Raw genomic sequence first — 18,369 nt, forward strand, 5'->3', positions numbered from 1 at the left:
AACTGAAACATTGTGTGACTTTGTTATGGGACATTCTGGGGCCCTTCTAATGAGCATTTCATGATTTTATTATAACATAATTATGGCAGTGATCATTATCATTATATTAACATATGTATAAATGCACTCATTGTTTTTGTTTTGTTTCCAGTGACAGCTACATAGCACTCTTGGTGTGTGGTGTCAGTACAGCTAAGCTGAACTTCTGATGAAGCAGATATGGATTAATAGTTTGTTTGAGTTCTTACAGGTCTTACTTCTGCTGTAAAATGGTTGCTTGATGGTCTCAATTAACAGACTTGAATTTTGTTCATGCCAAGTCCTTTTTTTTTTATTTATTCATTCTGCTGTGTACTTAGTTTGTATAAACTTGCATCCATTTTTGCTGTTTATTGCACAGCTTCTGATCTTTTGATAGGAAAAGAATATAATATAACTGTTTGTTACCTTTGAACAGGCCATCAAGGCAACTATACAGGCCATTCAGTTGTCTGGGTTGAACATTTCTACACAGCAGGATGGAACGACTGTGTTCTGCCACCTTCCCAAGTGAGATACTGTGTTTAAGCCTATGAGCTTTGGACATGTATGTACAGTACAATATTAGTAACATCCTACTTAATGAAATGGCTTATTGGTTAATTGTGAACCTGTGTTGCAGGCACTTGCATTCAGAGTGCATACTGTTTCCAGGACAATGTTGCTGTAGTTGTAGCAGCTGTGCTTTTATTGACAATAGGTTTGCATTGTAGATTTTTGATACCTGTTTTACTTCACAAAAGGCTCTAATATATATTGTGCCTTGCTGTTATGGCCCCCTTTATTATGGCCAACTTTTTTTGGGACCAAACCAGTCCATTTACGACTCATTAATATTCAGACAGTGACACAGTAGACAGGGCAAAAATGAGGAAAGCTCATATAGGTTTAAGTATTTTAGCCTCATTATTAGGAACAACACCAGTATAAAAAGAACTTTGATACCCTTTACAAGCATTGTGTATCTTGTCTTTTGAGTGCAAAGCAGCCTTGAATGAGAGGGTGAAAGTTTTTCAAATTTTGATGCTTTGCAGTGCCATGATATTCAGCTGACGTACCTTTTTACTATAGGTTATGGAAAGCACACATTATGTCTGCTGCAGACTGATTAGTATCTATGAAGAAAAATCAAGATTAAAAGCTTTTGAAGTCAAGCCATCACAACTTTCACGTGCGCAGGTGTGAAAGTTGTCACAGTTGTGTGCGTGTGTGCACACACACAAAAACACTTTTCCTTAGGATTTCAGCCAGGAAGCTTCAAGAAGGCGTCTGATACACACTTTTCCTCAGAATTTCAGCCAGGAAGCTGCGAGTAGACATCTGATAGTGTTCATGCCAATAATGTGATAGATGGGGAGGAAGAAAAGAATGCCCTTCAGATTACCAAGGTTTTATCGAATTTTAATGCTCCTACACATCTCTATGTGCAAAAGCAGGTTGTTCTTTTTTGAATGACATTTCTTTGTTTGGATTAGTATGGATGACTTGCTTTATAATAAACTTTGATTGGGAACATAAGTGACCATGTTAGCTTATAGACAGGCACATCCGCATATGTAACATCAGGAACTAAAGTCTGGATATTTCAAATGCTGGTCTCATTGAGCAAATGTGCCTCATCCCAGTGCCACATTACACGTAAGTGGTGAAGCTTTGGTTGTAGTGCACATATATGTGGCCAGAAATTTATCGAGTTTGGAGGAGGTGTGACTAACATTTTAGGTTGAATCATGTAAATATTTCGTACTGTTGACCGCAGGTGCTTATGAAAGGCGGAAAGTGTGAAAAAAAAGATTTCTTCCACCTGATGCCTGCATTCTGAAATCACAGAGATGCTGTAGGGCCTGATGGTCAACGCTTATGCATATGCCCATCCCTTATATGCTGGTGTGTCGGCCACTTGACAAATGACTGTTAGATGAAGGGAAGTGAAGTGCTCTCTTGCTTTCTTCCCTCAAGTATTAGTGGCAAATTGTGCAGCATACTTAATTCATGCATTTTTTTATTGCACACTTGCTTTTGTGAAAGTGAGAATTTGATGCCAGCAGTATGCACAGAAGTATGCAGGTTCACATCACATCAATTGCAGCTACAGGAATAGTACAAAAATAAGATTTCCAGATGGTAGTGTTAGGTTTGGAAGTCTTATTGTGTTTACTACATTAAAGAAGGTGTTAGATAGTGTTAAATATGGGTACTTTGGCATTAGAAACAAAATAATTGATCTGAGAACAAACAGCAAGCATGTCACATTGTGATGTCAGGTTCTTCGGGAGTGAATTGTTACACTGAGGCAGAGCCTCCGTTCAGGAAAGACAAAGCCATTTTCTTTTTCAAAACAAACTTAATATTCAAAGCAAGGAAAGGGAGGAAAAGAAAAGAACACTAAACAGAACACAGAAAGTACATAAAAACCAAAAGTACAATTAACCCCGTTAGCCCACGCGAGAAGAGTCTCAATCAAACAAATAAACAAAAATCATCGAGTCTTAGTTACTCGGGCACTTGCGTTGACGGCGTGCACTAGCACTTGCGTTGACGGCAGTAGTGACGTGGCGGGCAGTGGCATGCGAGGGACGCGGACGCACGGTAGAGCCAACCCGGACGTCCGAGTCCAAGGTTGTCGGAGTCGAAGACCGACCAAGTCCGACCGCTGTAGCTGAGCGGCGCCCGTACCGGTTCCCTGGTTCGCGGCTTCGCCCTGGCGCCTCTCGTCAGCGTCGTTCCAGGCCTCTGGTCACCCCCAGGTGACCTCTGCTCTCCGCACGGCAGCTCAGGACCAGCAACAGGAACGCCAACCGGAACAGGCACGCCAGCAGGAACAGCAACAGGAACGCCAACCGGAACAGGCACGCCAGCAAGAACAGCAAGAGGAGCAGGAACGCCAGCAGGAACACGAACGCCGGCAGCAGCAGCTGCCGCAGGAATAACCGGGCCTTACGCTCGGTGGATCCCTCCAGGGACAACCGGGGCCATGCTGGTTCTGTTGAGGCTCTCGGGTTCGGGTCTGGACCCCGACGACACCGACCTCGACACCAGCGATCCTTGCACCCCGTCTCCGAGCGATCTCTCTTCGAGCGTCCCAGTCTCTTCTTCTTCCTCGTTCCTCGTACCACAGCCTGTGGTTTCGTGTCGACCCCTGATTGGTCGATTCTCTTTCTCCCTCGTCTGGTCGCTCGTGCCACCGCCCGCCAACATCGTCGTCTTTGTCGGCGACTCGATGGTGTTTAATTGGAGCAGACGCTCCTACGCAGTGCATTGACGCTGTCTACTCACTCATGACAAAGAGTCCCCCCCGCGATAAGTTTTTTTTTTCATAAAAAAAAAAACGCAGTACAGAGTGAGGGGTATAGCGACACATGTACAATGAAGTTGCAAAGCGACACATGCACAATAAACACACACAGTAAAAAGGGTAGACCAGCTACGCTTGTAGTCTACTCAAAAAATCTGCGCCTACATTCTCAGAGCCTTTTATGTGCTCTATCAGGCCTTTTTTTTTTCAGCGGCCGTGGCTCTACCTTAAAAGAGTATTCTTGCATGACAACGCCTCCTATCCATTTGTCGGGCGCGTCGGAGCGGACTAGGAATTCCTTATTGATGTCCGGCGCCTTGACGTTAGGTTTAGAAGCCAGCACGCTCTTAATAGTTTCAAGCGATGCTTCTCGATCGTTCCAGAGTCCTTCTCTAGTCTTAAACCTAGGAATTGGATTATCCGTTTCTTCTTCTTTAAGCACAATGAATGTCGATGCTTGGGCTGTCTCTAATGGCTTGCGTTCTTCGTAGCGTTTCAACATATTGATGTGAAACAACTTCCTGCTGTTGCCAAGGTCCAACCAATAGTTGAAGTCATTTTTCTTTCCCGTGACGACAAAGGGTCCCTTCCAGTGCATCAGCAATTTATTATGTTCTGTTGGGAGTAGTAGCAATGCTCGCTCCCCAACCTTCAGCTGTCTGCGACAACTCTTTCTGTCATAATATTTCTTTTGTGATGCTTGTGCCTTGGCAAGCTTTTCATGCGCTAGTTTTAGCGTTTTTTCCAATCGTTCCCTTAGGTCCAGTACATATCCGTAAGTGGTCTTCGCTGCCTCATCGAGTTCATCTTTAGTCCACAGCTCCTTCAGGACGCTCAATGGCCCTCTTGCCTGATGACCATATATCAGTTCGAAGGGTGAGAACCCGAGACTTGTCTGCGGCACTTCTCTGTATGCGAAGAGAAGAGGCGCAAGGTATCGGTCCCACATCTTCGGTTGCTCTTGACATAGCTTGCGCAGCATTCCCTTTAGAGTGCCGTTAAACCGTTCAACCAAACCGTTGCACATTGGATGGTAAGGAGTAGAGCTGAGGTGTTTAATAGCAAGCAGTTCATTCACTTCTTTCATTAAAGATGACGTAAAACAGGAAGCCTTATCGCACAGGATTTCTCGTGGAAACCCGATCCTAGAGAACATTTCTAGCAAACCTTCAGCTACTGTAGCTGAATCAATAGCCGCTAGCGGTACAGCGTCAGGGTACCTCGTGGCAAAGTCTACCAACGTTAATATATAACGATTGCCTTTACTAGAAGTTGGCGACAAAGGACCTATGATGTCCACTGCCACTCGCTCGAATGGTGTATCGATGAGCGGCAAGCGACCGAGTGGGGCTTTGCCGAGTTTCCTTTGGGAAACGTCCTTTGGCAGGAGTCGCAAGATCGAACATATCTTTTGATCTCTGCTTGAACGCCGGGCCAGAAGAATGCACCAAGTACTTTCTCCGTGGTCTTCTTAATTCCTCCATGTCCGGACAATGCATTTTCATGCGCGAGTACCAAAACTTGGCTACGAAGTTTCTTTGGGACCACAGCTTGTTGTACCGTCTTTCCGGGACAAAACTGGTAATCGCGATACAAGATCCCTTTATCCATGTAAAACGACTGTGCCGTTGATCCCACGCCAGGAAACGTTTTGCCGACCTTCTTCCTGCAGACGTCTAAACTCGCATCTTGTTCTTGTTCCTTTTGGAACACCTGCCTGGATACTTGAAGCAAGTCCAAGACGGTCGTGCGCTGCTCAGTCGCGACTTTCGCTCCCACCATAACTGGGTTGTGCTTTTCTCCACAGTCCGTCCTTCTACTTCCAGGGAGGTTACTGGTGCTGCTAGGAGGCTTCCAGGCTGGGTCGGGATCTGTCGGGTCCCGTGATCCTGTAACATTCCCGACTATCACGTCGTATAGTGGGGTTCTCAAACATTTCACGATGGCAAGACCTGAAAAATATGGCGAAGAGATGTGAACCTTCGCTTCCGGCACTTCAATGGTACTTCCATCAGCGAGCAGCAGCGTTGCCTTGGTGCCGATCATCGCGTCATCCGGCACAAGAGACCGGCGTACGACGAGACTGTTGCTGCCCGTGTCGCGTAGTACCGATACCGTTTTTCCATACACTTCTCCTGGCAAAACGGGTAAGTTGTAGAGTCTCGTCGGTTGATTTGGAGACACTTCTGTCGCGTCTTCCCTGTCAAACTTAGGCTCTTCTTTCTTGCATTGAACTTCGACAGGTGAAGAAAGACAAGCCGATGCTTCTTTTGCATTGCCCCCTTTTCGTTTGCAGGACTGGGCGTCATGTCCCGTTTTTCGACAGTACCCGCAATAGGGCTGGTTGACCCTTACGCGGCAATCTGATGCTTTGTGTCCTGATTTTCCACAAACAAAACATTTTATGCTCGACCTCACAGTTTGACCAGCGTCCTTTTCTTTGCTTTCATCTTGTTTCTCCCGGAAAACAAGCAAGTTGCTTTGTCGCTGGGCTTCCATGAAGTGGTCAGCCGCTTCTGCGATTTTCTCAACCGTCTGACAGTTCCGCTCACGAAGAAACAGTGAAAGACGACTATGGCAATTATTCAAAAGCTGTTCAGCGACTATTAAGTCCCGAACCGCGTCAAAAGATTTCCCCTGGACACTCATCTCTACCCATCTGTCGAAAAAACTGAAAAGCCTAGTAGCGTACTGCTTAGCAGTCTCATTATCGTAGGGCTTACTCCGACGAAATTTTTCTCGATAGCCTTCGGCAGTACAACGAAAGCGCTGGAGCAATGCCATTTTGACCTTGTCATAGTCCATCGACTCCTCAGGCGACAAGCGGCCAAACACTTTCAATGCTTCCCCATCCAGACACAAACTCAGTGCCGTGGCCCATTTCTCTTTAGGCCATTCCTGCCCATTGGCGACACGCTCAAATCTCTTTAGATAAGCGTCTAAGTCGTCTCGATTCTCATTAAACACAGGAATTAAGTTGTGAGGGTTCACAAAAGATGAGCGACTTCTTTCCGATTCGCGGCTAGGAGTTGCCAATTCTGTGCCACCTCCTGCCTCGGCTAACTTAAGGCGTAGCTCCAGTGCCCTCTGTTCAAGCTCTAAACGCTGCTTGGTTGCCTCGCGCTCCGCGAGCCGTTCCTCACGTGCTTTGGCAGCCTCCTCCTGCGCCCTGTCGGCTTTCTCATCTACCCACTTTCGCAACTCCGCGCCCTGCAGACCCATACGCTCGCCCAACGCCGTAAGCTCTGACAAACTCATCTCGATGACTACACGGTAATGATAACTGGAAGAAATGGCTTTGTCTTGTCCTGTCCTAGCGGACGCCAATTTTGTGATGTCAGGTTCTTCGGGAGTGAATTGTTACACTGAGGCAGAGCCTCCGTTCAGGAAAGACAAAGCCATTTTCTTTTTCAAAACAAACTTAATATTCAAAGCAAGGAAAGGGAGGAAAAGAAAAGAACACTAAACAGAACACAGAAAGTACATAAAAACCAAAAGTACAATTAACCCCGTTAGTCCACGCGAGAAGAGTCTCAATCAAAACAAATAAACAAAAATCATCGAGTCTTAGTTACTCGGGCACTTGCGTTGACGGCGTGCACTAGCACTTGCGTTGACGGCAGTAGTGACGTGGCGGGCAGTGGCATGCGAGGGACGCGGACGCACGGTAGAGCCAACCCAGACGTCCGAGTCCAAGGTTGTCGGAGTCGAAGACCGACCAAGTCCGACCGCTGTAGCTGAGCGGCGCCCGTACCGGTTCCCTGGTTCGCGGCTTCGCCCTGGCGCCTCTCGTCAGCGTCGTTCCAGGCCTCTGGTCACCCCCAGGTGACCTCTGCTCTCCGCACGGCAGCTCAGGACCAGCAACAGGAACGCCAACCGGAACAGGCACGCCAGCAGGAACAGCAACAGGAACGCCAACCGGAACAGGCACGCCAGCAAGAACAGCAAGAGGAGCAGGAACGCCAGCAGGAACACGAACGCCGGCAGCAGCAGCTGCCGCAGGAATAACCGGGCCTTACGCTCGGTGGATCCCTCCAGGGACAACCGGGGCCATGCTGGTTCTGTTGAGGCTCTCGGGTTCGGGTCTGGACCCCGACGACACCGACCTCGACACCAGCGATCCTTGCACCCCGTCTCCGAGCGATCTCTCTTCGAGCGTCCCAGTCTCTTCTTCTTCTTCCTCGTTCCTCGTACCACAGCCTGTGGTTTCGTGTCGACCCCTGATTAGTCGATTCTCTTTCTCCCTCGTCTGGTCGCTCGTGCCACCGCCCGCCAACATCGTCGTCTTTGTCGGCGACTCGATGGTGTTTAATTGGAGCAGACGCTCCTACGCAGTGCGTTGACGCTGTCTACTCACTCATGACACACATGTACACTTGAGCATGAGAATACAGTAAAAACTCGATGATACGATCACGGCTAATACGAATTTCCGGATGATACGAATTTTTCTGTGGTCCCGGCCGAGCCCCATTACTTTGCAACGTGCTAGAGAACGGTTGTTACGAATCGATTTTCAGCCTGCGTCGGTTGATACGAATAAACGCCGCCCCGCCGACGGCCGCGAAAGAGAACAGCGTGCAGTCACGCACTTTCTCTCCTTCTCTTTTGGTGCGGAGGCGCAGCGCCGGACAGCGCGGACTCCGCGACTGGGCGCGAAGAGTTTGAAGCGGTGGCGCTTTTGTACTTCTCCTTTTCTGCGAGCCGACAGATGGAGTGGCTGCTGCGCTTCGGGCCGCGTTCTTCGTGTTTGCGCCATTTTGCCTAGTCACAGCGAGCTATGTCTCGCAAGCGGAAAGCACTCTCCTTTAAAGAGAAATTAGACATTCTTCGAAAGGTCGATGAGGATCCCAGGAGGAAGCGGACGGAGTTGGCTGAGGAGCTAGGCCTCGCAACGTCAACACTGAGCACAATTGTTGCACAGCGAGACTATCATGAAAAACGTGCTTTCGTTCAACGTCAACGCGAAGCAAGCGAATTCGAACGCGCTTATTTCGAACATACCGCGCACCGACAATGCTCTTAGCAGCGCGCCAAATCACGCGGCGGCGCCTCCGACCGGCATTGCTCCGACACCACCATAGAGCAAAAGCTCAGGAGAGACCCCTCAATGCCGCGCGCGAAGGAACGGAAAAAAAAAAAAAAAAAAACGCAGCGGAAATTTCACTCTCTCTCAAATTGCAAGGTCGCCGTTTCTGCATCGCGCCGGAACAAGCGTGTACGTGCCGACTAGAGTGTTCTAGACAACCGTATTCTAGCACACAATAGTGCCGACGTCTCAGCCACGCGGATAAACTGGCAGTGAACCCTTCTCTATTTTCTAGTCACATGTTGACCTTGCACGCTGCGGCAGCAGTGCAGAGGGAAGCAGCGGCAGAGGCACAGTGGGGCCAACGAAACTGCCACGCCCGCAAACGCTCGCTTCTCGATAACGGCAGAAAACGAAACTTCAGGGGGCGGCTAAAATAAGTTGGCGCCAGCACGGTGGCGGGCGCGCACGGAGTCGAAGATGAGAGAGCTACGAGGGAGTTGAATAGGGAGGGCGAGGGGAGCCACCGAAGCGGCGGAGTTGACGCGGCCAAATCGGCTTCCCTGCCGCCCTCCTCCCTCACCTTCGACGGTCTCCGCGCGCACCCGTGTGCCCGCGCCGCCCGCTCGCTCCCTGAAGCTTTGTTTTATTGCGATAGCATTTATATGGACACTCAAAAGCAGATTTCTGCCGTCGGCGTCGCCGTCGCCGTGAGGTTCCGTATGACGTCATTTGGAGATGAAATCGTCGCCGCGCGCCGAACGCTGTATGTGCGAGTGAAAGGGCGCGAGGGGCGCGTCTTTCACGGGGAGTGAACGCACGGCGGAGAACAAACGCGCGTTCTGCGCCGTGCTCGCTTAAGGGCTGCAGAAGTAGGCGTCTCTTTTCTCCTTTACAATCACCATATATGTAGAGCAAACGCGCCTTCTTCCGACGCGCGAGAGGCCGTGGGGGAGGGAAGGGAGGCGACGTTTAGCTGCGGCACCAAGTGCCTATTTATATCAGACGCTCCGGCAACAGTCACCAACGCCGCACGCATTTTGAGCTAACGCGGGCAAAACGCCGATTGCGTCGACAACAGTTCTGCGTGTTGCCAATGCTGCTGCATGTCCAAGTTTATACAGCTGATAAAGCTAATATCATTACTCCGTATAGCTCTCTACAAGTTTGCTATCGCAATTGATGCTTCGCCTTTCAGGTGAAACTGCGGCAACTTTTTCTTCGTTATCGGGAAGCGACCGTTAGCCGGCGTGGGCAGTTTCGTGGCCCGCGCTTGCTATGCGCTTGCACGCCGCGATATTTCACGACTCGCACCGTTGGTGCATCGTGCTATGGTGCACGAATACTTCAAAAATACGTCCTTTTAATTTGAACAAATTTTCGGGCCCCTTCGAGTTCGAATTATCGAGATTCGACAGTAGTTTTAATTGTGTTTCGATGATACGAATTTCGGCTAATATGAATATTTTTCGTGACCCCGTGAGATTCGTATCATCGAGCTTTTACTGTATTTATCAAGTGTTTCTTAGAAGTGTCTCCCTATCGCCTCATTCAGCCTTGAAAGATCCTGGAATGTGTAAATGGTTTTTTGAATACTTCTGGTGCACTTCCTAATATGATGGGCATAAATTACCCTGCTAGTGTCCTTTTCTTTTTTTTATTTTTTTCTCCAGTACTTATGGTGATTTCACCATTGACAATGTTGAAGGTTTTCTGCACATGTACTGCTCGAGAGATTTTTGTCTTGTTTGTAGGAGCAGTGTTACATCAGTATGGTAACTGAACAGATTTACCTCTGAGTTAAGAATATGTGCAAGAAATTTGAAAATACCTTGTATTTAGTGATTTAAGAAATAATAGTTCTCAAGCCTTTCATCCAATCCCCTTGTAGTAATAAAATTGAACAATTGACCAAATGACAGTATGTTGAAATAAAGGCAGCATGACACTGTTGTTGTTTTACATTGCAACTTTTTTATTGTGTAATCGTGTACAAGTCATACTTTAGCTAGCAGCTTGTCTAAGCACTGTTGACCTGTTGCAGTGGCTCAGTAGCTATGGTGTCCTGCTGCTAAGCAGAAGGTTGAGGGTTCAATTCCTGGCTGCCACAGCTGCATTAGGTCGGGTTGGAATGCAAAAAACACTCGTGTACATGCTTTGGGTGCATGTCCAGCTGGTCAAAATAGTCTGGAGCCTTCCACTATGCTGTGTCTCATAGCCCATGTGTTACTTTTGGATGTTAAATGCAGTCAATCAATCAGTGAATTAATCAAAGCACCTCTCATGTTTTACAGAATCACTAGAGAGCACAGAGAATCTCTAGCTAAAAATGCAAAGACCTTATTTAACAAGGCAAAAGAGGATCTACTCAACATAGAGCGAAAGTACGTCAAAGAAATCCAGAAAAATAAGCAGAACGTCTCAGAAGATCTCTCATACAATGCCACATTACAGGTAAGTGGTGAAGCTTTGGCGATAGTGTGTAGATATGTGGCCAGAAATTTATCGAGTTTGGGTGAGGAGTACCTAACATTTTGGATTGAATCATGTAGATATTTCGTACTGTTGACCACAGGTGCTTATGAAGGGTGGAAGGTGAGAAAAAGAAAGAAAGAAAAAAAAAGATTCCTTCTACCTCACATCTGCGTTCTGAAACTGCAGCATGCAATTCTATGTTTGACTACTATACTGCACGTTTAAGTTTCAGGCAGTGCGAAAATCTACCAGGAAATTTACCATTTTATTGAATCCTATTGTGAAAAAATTTCTTTGGTTGGTCAGGTGTGCATGGTTCATTGCTCCAGCATCAAGTAATAAATTTCTTTGGTTGGTCAGGTGTGCATGGTTCATTGCTCCAGCATCAAGTAATACACTCGTACTTCACCATAACAAAGTTGAAAAAGGTGCTGAACTTACTTCGTTAAATCCATTATTGTCATTTACTGCAATATGTGCCTAATGGGATGCACAATTGTAAACATGGAAATAAAAATACAGCGTTATGGAACTGCTACACGGCCACACATGCGATTAAATTTGAATAAAACAACAGAAGAATCTTCGGTGTGTCACACGGCTTCTTAGCACCTGACGTGATAGCCTTTAAATAGCTGCATTCTGTTCCATTGTGATGGTCTTTCACTTCCGCTTTCCTCATGGCTCATTGTGGTCGAGCAGCAAGTGGCACACAGCACAGCGCTCCGCTGTGTGATCGAGGAGGCAAGCGAACTTCGCCACGCCGTTTCGCCTTGGCTAACTCGTGGCCTGGCGAGATAGCATCAGTGCCAATGTGATCTCGGAGGCCACCCCCAGCTGCCAGCCCGCGCAGCGCGCCACAAGGAGTAGAAGTGAAAGCAGAAATCCTTTGCACCACCGTGTGCAACGTGGTGCATCTCGCGCAGGCAGGCGCAGGCACGGCCTGGGCATGACCCCCAAGATTTTGCCGGGAAGATTTCGAAAGCCAGGCCTAGCCGCGGCTGCCTGTGGCCACGCCACAGGGAAAGAGAAATGTGAATGCACTAATTTTTCACACCATCGTGCGCAGCATGGCACGACTTGCGCAGGCTTGCGCGTAACTCCTGAGATTGCGCCGAGCAGACATCAAAGGTCACGCCCGGCTGATTTGTTTTGTGGCTGGTTAGTCAGAAATGGAATGCAAAACAGCTTTCATACTGAGATTTCAGTGACGATTCTGTGACATTCTACATGCCAGCTATAAATTAGAGCTGTAATTTCTTGTGGTGTTAGTCATGACTGATAGTGTTAGGGGAATCAAACAGGAATGAAAGACAGTATGTGGGCCCAGGCTCCATGGTGTTTTCTTTGTGTTTAGTGCCTGGCTATCTATTGTTCACTTTTTCATTATATTTATTCTTGTGCATTTGCACTGAAATTTTCCTTGCGTGAAAATAAGTAATTACACTCTTGCTTGGCATAGTAGAATGCAGGACTCAGTAGCTTGTCATGAAATGAGGAAAAAAAAAATGCAAGAATATTGAGTTGAGGAGAAAGTATGATGATGTCTCTTTAAATTCACTTGGAAAAGAAAGAAAAGAGAGTGCTGGAACTTGGCTTAATTACTTTTAACTCAACCCTTGAAAAATAAAAGAAAAAAAATATATTTTTCACAGATGCATAATATCCTGAGAAAGTGTTCATCGGAGAAAATCTAAAGAAATGTATAACTGCACCATTTATGAAGAGGCTGCACTTACATTGTCTCAATAGCAATTCATTGCCATTTAGTGGGCAAACAGTTATTGCTTTTCTAAGATTCTGCATGACCTTTCTGCAGTTTTGTAACACTCTGGTGCAGTGCCTCATTTTTACTTTTTTTTTTCCTGCCACAGGTGAAAATGGAAGTAGAAAATACAATCAACAAAGCTGATGCCATGACAAAAGCCAAACAGCAGGACTTGTTGGGAGGAAAATAGTTCCTTAGGTATGGTGTGAATGTACTGGAAAGGGGGGGGGGGGGGAATAAATGCATAGTAGTTGTTAAAATGCACATTGGTTCTTCTTTCTTAGGTTGCCACAACCAGACATGTTCCGGTGGCAATAAGCATTGAGGAAGATAACTGCAGAGTTATGCTTTGATAGATTTGGAAACCACGAATGCAAACACATCGCAAGATGCTCCTTAACACATCTCCTACTAAAAAAAAAAAAAAAAAAAAACTTTCAGATAAAATGTTTGAAAGTCCAGACAAAATTAATTCACTCTTCAGCGAATGAATTTTGTCTGGACTTTCAAACATTTTATCCAATTTTTTTTTTTTAAGCAGGAACATGTGTTAAGGAGCGTCTTGCAATGTGTTTGCATTCATGGTTTCCAAATCTATCAAAGCATAACTCTGCAGTTATCTTCCTCAATGTTTATTGCCACCGGAACATGTCTGGTTGTGGCATTTAGGTTAGACGACTTTTAAATTAGAAAATGTATATGAGGGTTGAGCATTTCAAGTGCAATGTCGAAGAGGAGCTGCTCCTCATTATCTGGGGAAAATGGTCTTTGCTCTTTGTCACTGTACAAGGGTCACTACAAAACCCTTGAGAAAGATTATATTACTACAGTAGAACGCCGCTGTTACGCTTTTCACGGGACCGTAAAAAAAAACGTAAGAGCCGGGAAACGCAAGAGCCAGGAAACAGAAAAAATTGAGAAATGGGAGTAGTGTTGAACTGCACACAATGTTATTTTAATTCTTACGTGCGACAAAAAGTAGTTTCGCCCGACAGCCGAAGTATCGATTGCGATGAGCTATACAAAGTAAGAGTAGTATTTATCGTCTGTATAAACTTGTAAACATTCGGTTATTAACTAATTAACAAACATGGTGTAAGCGCCCACAGGCAAACATGAACACATCACACTCGATGAGCGCGGTTTAAGCGCCGCTGCAGGAGCGAGCGAAGTGACCTTCGTGCTGTTGTCTATCGCTTCAACCCAAACTGAGCGCCGAGAACACGCAGCACGCACAAAGCCACGAGCCGCCGACGCACCTACACTGCGTAGAATCTGCCCCCACGCAGATCGCTTTCAAGATACGACCCGCGGGACCGCGCGCGCGCCGCCGCGCAGTATGATGCCAGAGCACAACGCTGCCCGCTCCCCCCCCCCCCCCCCCCTCGCTCCCTCGCTGGTGCCTCGAGCGCAACGGAAGGAGGCGCGTTTCCTCCCTGCTTTTCTTTCGCCCGCGAGACGCGGTCGTCGGCTCCCCTCGCACGCTTTCACTCGCACATACAGCATACGGCGCGCGGCGACGTATGCTGTATGTGCGAGTGAAAGCGTGCGAGGGGAGCCGACGACTGCGTCTCGCGCGCGAAAGAAAGCATACGGCGCGCGGCGACGGCGTTATCGCCCTTGGACTTTATACGGAACATCTATGAGCCAAAACCAATTTTAGGGCCGCAACGCGTCATAGACATCATCTTTAGATAGGAAAAGCGGATATCAAAGGCCATACTTTTGCTGGCGGAAACCGAACATACGTAATAAATGTCGCCCCCAGCACTTTGGGTGGCCAATGCCATCGTCAAGCAACCAAGCCAAGCGACATTAAAAGTCAAAATGGCCGCTAGGGCCGGCGCGGTGTGGCAGTTCGCAACGTATGATGCGGGAACGGTCCTACAGTTGCGACGTAACAGCGGGGTTACCAATGCATTGGGTTCTATGGGAGCTGTGCCGGGACCGGCCGAAAACGACGTAACAGCCGGGAAAACGCAGCACCCGGGAACGTAACAGCGGGGTTCTACTGTATTCACTGTTACATTACCAAACAACATCCTCTATAGCAGCCCCCTTTCTGATTCACCCAGGCAAGTCCCAACTTTCCCACCTCATTGCTGCTTCTTGAAGGAGCATGATTTGTTATCGTCAACTAAGCATTCACTTGCCGTCTACTGTGGAGCTGTAAAGATAACACTTTCATACTATTACTTTTTATTATTTTAAAAGTGGTTTAAATGAAACTGAAAGTCTTTAGTATTTGCATTGGGCTTTTAAGGATGTTTTGCCTCTCCATGCAACAATTTTCTATGGTCCTCAAGAATTTAGAAGGGGGCAAAACCTCATTGAAAGGCAATAAAAGGAGTGGGCACCTGAGGACAGCAGTGAGTGAAGAAAACATTGCACCTGTGGAAAAAAATTCTGTGTGAAGCACTGAGTTACCTTTAAGGACATTCAAGTGGCCCTACAGATTAGATCACCGGCAGTTTCATAAATCCTGCATGAGCATATGCAAGATCAAAAGGCATCATCCAGATGGGTACCACACACTTTGACAAGTGAGCAAAAGCACATTCATGTTGGATGGTGTGAAGAAATGCTGGTCAGATTCTATGGAGGCAGCTCAAGATTAACTGTTACACTGGATTTATCAGTTTGATCCAGAGAATAAGCTTCAGTCAACAGTATGGATACTTTCTAAGGAAGATCCACAGCAAAAGTGATGTGGCCATGAATTCTTGGTGAGAGAATTGTGGCAGCTTTCTTTGGAAAAGTTGGTCATGTCATGACTGTTCCGCTTGAGGAACAGACAACTGTTGCCACTAAGTTGCACACAACAGTATGCTTTTCATAAGTTTTCATCAAGCTGTAAGAATGGCAGCCAAGAGCAAAACAGAGGGGGATCATCTTGCGCCACAACAATGCACCTGCACACAGAGCCAACATCACCCTTCAGTTCCTGGAGTACACGGAGGTTAAACTCTTGACTCCTCCACCTTATAGTCCTGACTTTGCTCTGTATGATTATTTCCTATTCTTACATTGAAAAACTGCATGAGGGTAAGAGGGTTTCAAGGCCTGAAGCTCGAGAGAAACTGAGTGGAAAGAGTGCTTTCAAAAATGATTTACCAGTATGCAAAAGTGCATAGATTGTCATGGCAAGTAGTATTTTGAGAAAATGCGATGGAATAAAAGACTCCGAGTATCTCAATTCTTATTTTCTCAAAACATTTATAGTGCTCCTTGTAATTGAGCAGTGAAGAACGGCCTTTTACTTTTTTGGGTTGCATGTATTTATTTATTTACCTACTTATTTATTAGTATACCCTCAAGGCCCAGAGGGTGTTACAAAGGGGGTCGGTACACTATAAGTACAAAACAGAATAACAGGGATTCAAAGGAAAATCATTAGTTTGCAGCTACACCAGAAAGTGTTCAGTAACTGCAGACTTGAACAACGCTTGGTCCTCAGTGGCATCGATGGAGGGGGAAAGGGGATAAGGTACTTGTAAGGTATACAAGGTTACTGATAACGTATCACAAGGTACTTTGACGTACATAGTTAGCAAGGATACTTAGCGAATGAAGTACAGTTAAACCTTAATATAACGACATTCTCCATATAACGAATTATTTTACTTGTAGTTCTTGTCCATAGAACACCTGTATTCAGAACCTCGATATACAGTTAAACCTGGATATAACGAAATTGACAAATTCCCGAAAAACTTCGTTATAAAGAGGATTTCGTTATGTGCAGGTTCAGCACGAAAATTCGAAAGAGAAACGCTTACCGTATTTACTTGATTCTAACGCGCCCTCAATTGTAACGCGCACCCGTTTTCCGTTTTCGTCGAAGCACTCATCCTTGGAATGTCACACCAGGTACCGGATGCATGGACACGTGTCGTTTTGCACAAGCACGAGGCATCGGAAACGAAGAGCGAGCGTCACGATGGCGTTGTAGCGTCGTATAGTGTTACAGTAGAACCCCGCTGTTACGTTCCCTGGGGCTGCGTTTTCCTGGATGTTCGTTTTCGGCCGGTCCCGGCACAGCTCCCATAGAACCCAATGCATGGTAACCCCGCTGTTGCGTCGCAACTGTGGGACCGTTCCCACATCATACGTTGCGAACTGCCACCCCGCGCCGTCCCGAGCGGCCATTTTAACTTTTCATGTCGCTTGGCTTGGTGGCTTGACGATGGCATTGGCCGCCCAAAGTGCCGGGGGCGACAACTATGACGTATTTTCGGTTTCCGCCAGAAAAAGTATGGTCCTTGAGATCCGTATTTGCTACATAAAGATGGTGTCTATGACGCGTTGTGGCCCTAAAATTGGTTTTGGCTTATAGATATCCCGTATAAACTCCAAGGGCAATAACGTAGTCGCCGTGCGCCGTGAAAACGTGCAAGGGGAGCCGACAACCGCGTCTAATCTCGTGCACGCAAGAAAAGCAGGGAGGAAGCGCGCCCTCTTCCGTTGTTCTCGAGGCACCAGTGAGCAAGCGAGGGGGGAGGGATAGCGGGGCGGCGTTGTACTGTACTCAGGCATCAACTGCGTACTGCGCGGCGGCGTGCGGTCACGCGGGCCTTGAAAGCGATCTGCGTTGGGGCAGAGTCTAGCGGTGTAGGTGCGTCGGCGGCTCGTAGCTTTGTGCGTGCTGTGTGTTCTCGGCGCTCAGTTTGCATTGAAGCGATAGACAACAGCACAAAGGTCACTTCGCTCGCTTCTCCAGCGGCGCTTCCACACGCTGCCAGCGTTTGACAGCGCGTGTCCCCGCTCATCGAGTGTGATGTGTCACAGCGTGTACCAGCGTGTCGGCAACATCAACTGGAAAAGGAGAGAGTGCCGACTTGGCGGGCTAGGCCAGCTGCAGCAAGCGGCAGGATCAGGTCTGAATGAAGGGAGGGGGAAAGGTCACGCCCGCGGCGTTGCCGATCGCCGGGTCGAGGGATGCAGGCCCGCCTCGCACACGCACGCGCGCTCGCTTCGCATTCCGTCACGGTGGACAAGGTGCTTCCGATTGCCGCTCGCGCAAAAATGACAATACAGTAGAACCCCGCTGTTACGTTTTTCACGGGACCGTAAAAAAAAAAAAAAACGCAAGAGCCGGGAAACGCAAGAGCCAGGAAACAGGAAAAATAGAGAAATGGGAGTAGTGTTGAACTGCACACAATATTGTTTTAATTCTTACGTGCGACAAAAAGTAGTTTCGCCCGACAGCCGAAATATCGATTGCGATGAGCTATACAAAGTAAGAATAGTAGTTTTATCGTCTGTATAAACTTGTAAACATTCGGTTATTAACTAATTAACAAACATGGTGTCAGCGCCCACAGGCAAACATGAACACATCACACTCGATGAGCGCGGACACGCGCAGTTAAGCGCCGCTGCAGAAGCGAGCGAAGTGACCTTCGTGCTGTTGTCTATCGCTTCAACCCAAACTGAGCGCCGAGAACACGCAGCACGCACAAAGCCACGAGCCGCCGACGCACCTACACCGCCTAGAATCTGCCCCCACGCAGATCGCTTTCAAGATACGGCCCGCGGGACCACGCGGGACCGCGCGCGCGCCGCGCCGCGCAGTATGATGCCAGAGCACAACGCTGCCCGCTATCCCCCCTCCCCCCCCCCCTCGCTCGCTCCCATCCCTCGCTGGTGCCTCGAGCGCAACGGAAGGAGGCGCGCTTCCTTCCTGCTTTTCTTTCGCGCGCGAGACGCGGTCGTCGGCTCCCCTCGCACGCTTTCACTCGCACATTCAGCATACGGCCGCGC

At 47.7% G+C, this 18,369-nt stretch overlaps 1 protein-coding gene across 1 annotated transcript; it reads left to right on the top strand.

The window, feature by feature from the left end:
- Positions 1–448: 448 nt before the first annotated feature.
- On the top strand, positions 449–12,825 carry LOC119435529 (ribosome-recycling factor, mitochondrial-like; the record flags this gene model as incomplete). The annotated part of the gene is made up of 3 exons (XM_037702356.2): positions 449–549; positions 10,658–10,817; positions 12,713–12,825. Coding segments are annotated over 3 exons (345 nt in total), but the record flags the coding sequence as incomplete, so codon positions are not given.
- Positions 12,826–18,369: the final 5,544 nt, after the last annotated feature.

The sequence above is a fragment of the Dermacentor silvarum genome, unplaced genomic scaffold (genome assembly GCF_013339745.2).
Source record: "Dermacentor silvarum isolate Dsil-2018 unplaced genomic scaffold, BIME_Dsil_1.4 Seq7714, whole genome shotgun sequence".
In the NCBI taxonomy this organism is placed as follows: Eukaryota; Metazoa; Arthropoda; class Arachnida; order Ixodida; family Ixodidae; genus Dermacentor; species Dermacentor silvarum.